The sequence below is a fragment of the Clupea harengus genome, chromosome 13, assembly GCF_900700415.2.
Source record: "Clupea harengus chromosome 13, Ch_v2.0.2, whole genome shotgun sequence".
NCBI classification, from domain to species: Eukaryota; Metazoa; Chordata; class Actinopteri; order Clupeiformes; family Clupeidae; genus Clupea; species Clupea harengus.
In genome coordinates, this window is record NC_045164.1 from 17078668 (window position 1) to 17080846 (window position 2179).

General features: G+C 48.3%; 1 protein-coding gene across 1 annotated transcript in view; it reads left to right on the forward strand.

Annotated features, from left to right (window-relative positions):
• Window positions 1–1927, forward strand: part of LOC116223276 (S1 RNA-binding domain-containing protein 1) — a 59267-nt gene extending 57340 nt beyond the window's left edge. Inside the window, exon 8 of the mRNA XM_031579356.2 lies at window positions 856–1927. Within this exon, the coding sequence (XP_031435216.1) occupies window positions 856–1148 (293 nt within the window). The 3' untranslated portion in view covers window positions 1149–1927. The remainder of the gene's footprint in view (window positions 1–855) is intronic.
• The last annotated feature ends 252 nt before the right edge of the window (window positions 1928–2179 follow it).

Consider the following 2179-nt stretch of genomic DNA (forward strand, 5'->3'; position numbering starts at 1 on the left):
ACACACACACACACACACACACACACACACACATCATGCTTGAGCCCCATATCCTTCACCCTCAAGCCTTCGCAGGGGTGGGTGCAGCATTGAGACCAGAGAGTTAACTTTCCCAATGGGGGGTTTTGGGGAGACAGGTCTGTTTCCACACACACACACACACACACACACACACACACACACACACACATCCCCACCCAAGCCACCCCCCTTCCCCGTGGACAGCCAGCTGTCCAAATAGATGATATGCGAGCCGTGTGCTAGGTAAGGTGTCCCGGATAGGCATAATTGTGGATGAATGTTTCCTGGACCACAAACCCCGTCGTGAGGCCATGTTTACGTTGAAGGGCCTACCAAAGAGCGTCCCCGCCCCCCCCCCCCCCGACCAGAGAAAATGGACTCTGAAAAGCCAGGCAGGCAGAGGGGTGGAAGGAAGGAATTTGGGGGAATGAGGAGAAAAGCCTTGGTTTGTCATTGGTAATCGGATCCGTCTCTTTTTTTCCCCTTTCCGACTCACACTCTCTAAGGTTTCTCGCTCTCTTCCTCCCAGTTCTACTTTTAAGGAGGTTTAGTTGTCTAATTCTCCTCATCTGTCCCCCTGCCATCTCTCCCTCTCTCTCCTCCCCCTCTCTCTCTCCCTCTCTTTCTCTCTCTCTCTCTCCATCTGCCTATCCCTTCTGCTAATGATGTGATGGCAACCTTCTATTTAAAGTTGGGCATATGTGATATTTGTTCTCATTCCCATTGTTCTTGTATAGTGGGGGTATGGCTACATATTAGCCTTTTTTTAGCTGTCCTTGATCCATAAAGTCAAAGTCTCTCTCTCTCTCTCTCACTCTCTGTCCATCTGTCCAGAATTCGATCTGCCTGACTTCAAGCGTGGGATCGTCTCCATGAGTGACCTGCGCCCTGGTGCAGTTCTGACGGGTCGGGTCACCAACACGGCTCTGTTCGGGGCGTTCGTGGACGTTGGGGTGGGTCGGAACGGGCTCATCCCTAACCGCTTCATAACGGCGGCCAAGCTGCCTGAGGACCTGCGGCGCCGAAGCCTGGCTCTGGGGCCCGGCCAGCGCGTGGAGGTCAGCGTCATCGATGTGGACCACCAGCGGAAACGCATCACCCTGGATCTCCTACGGGTTCTCCGGTAGGAACCAGGACTGCCACCAGGTTCTGTGACAGGGCCAGGAACCGTGTCCAGTTTTCTGAAGATCAGTTCAGTTCAGTTCAGTTCAGTTCTGTGGTAGGACACAGAACCTCGTCCATGTTCTCTGCCTGGAAAGGGAACCAAGATCTCCAAATCTTCATTTGTGTTCCTTGGAATCTTAGAATCCCCGGTTTCCATGAATCTTGGAACTGGAGTGGGAACAAGTCTCAGGATTGTGCTGGGAAGTCATCGTAGTGCTCTGATAGGACTCAGAACTTAATTCAGACCCTCAGACCGACGGTTTGGCCTTCAGCCAACAATGAGTTGGAATCTAAAGTGTTCATTCTTACAAGGATTTCTCATAGTTTTCCTCATTTGTTCTCAGAAAGGGAGAGAATTTAGTTTAGTAGATTAAGCACAGAGTTGTTCCCTGTATGCCTAAGAATCTAAAGCAGAACCTCATTGAGGTTCTAGAACACCAGGATCCCTGTCTCTAACATTCAGGGATGGTATGATTCCATTTCCTGACCATTTCATTCTCAATCATTTACGGTCCAACTGGTCGCTGTGTTCTCTCGTTCAGGTTCATCGTCGGCCATTAGTATAGGTGATACTGTCTGAAGGAAGACATTTTGCACATCTGAAAGCGGACCGAACAGAAGACTGAAAAAGCTTTAGTTTGCACTGTTGTATAAACTTTGGTAAACATTCATATCAAACCCTTGTGTTGTCTTATTAGATAATGTCTTAAATAATTAAATAATAATTCAATAATAGTGTTTTTTTTAATGGATCTGGTGAATTTGGTGTCTCTTATCTTGATGAGACTTCTTTTATTTTTGGAGACTTTTAATCCACTGAAATCCAGTGGTGTCATTGACGACCATATGTGAAACGTCTGTAGCCTATAATACACTCACACACTCAGCTGGCTTGTGTGAGAGGCAGCCCTTGTGGTACCTGTGGGAATTCTGGGTAATTAACAGACAAGAAGCCGCATCCCAGATGTTTCCCAGAATGACCTACCCATGTGGT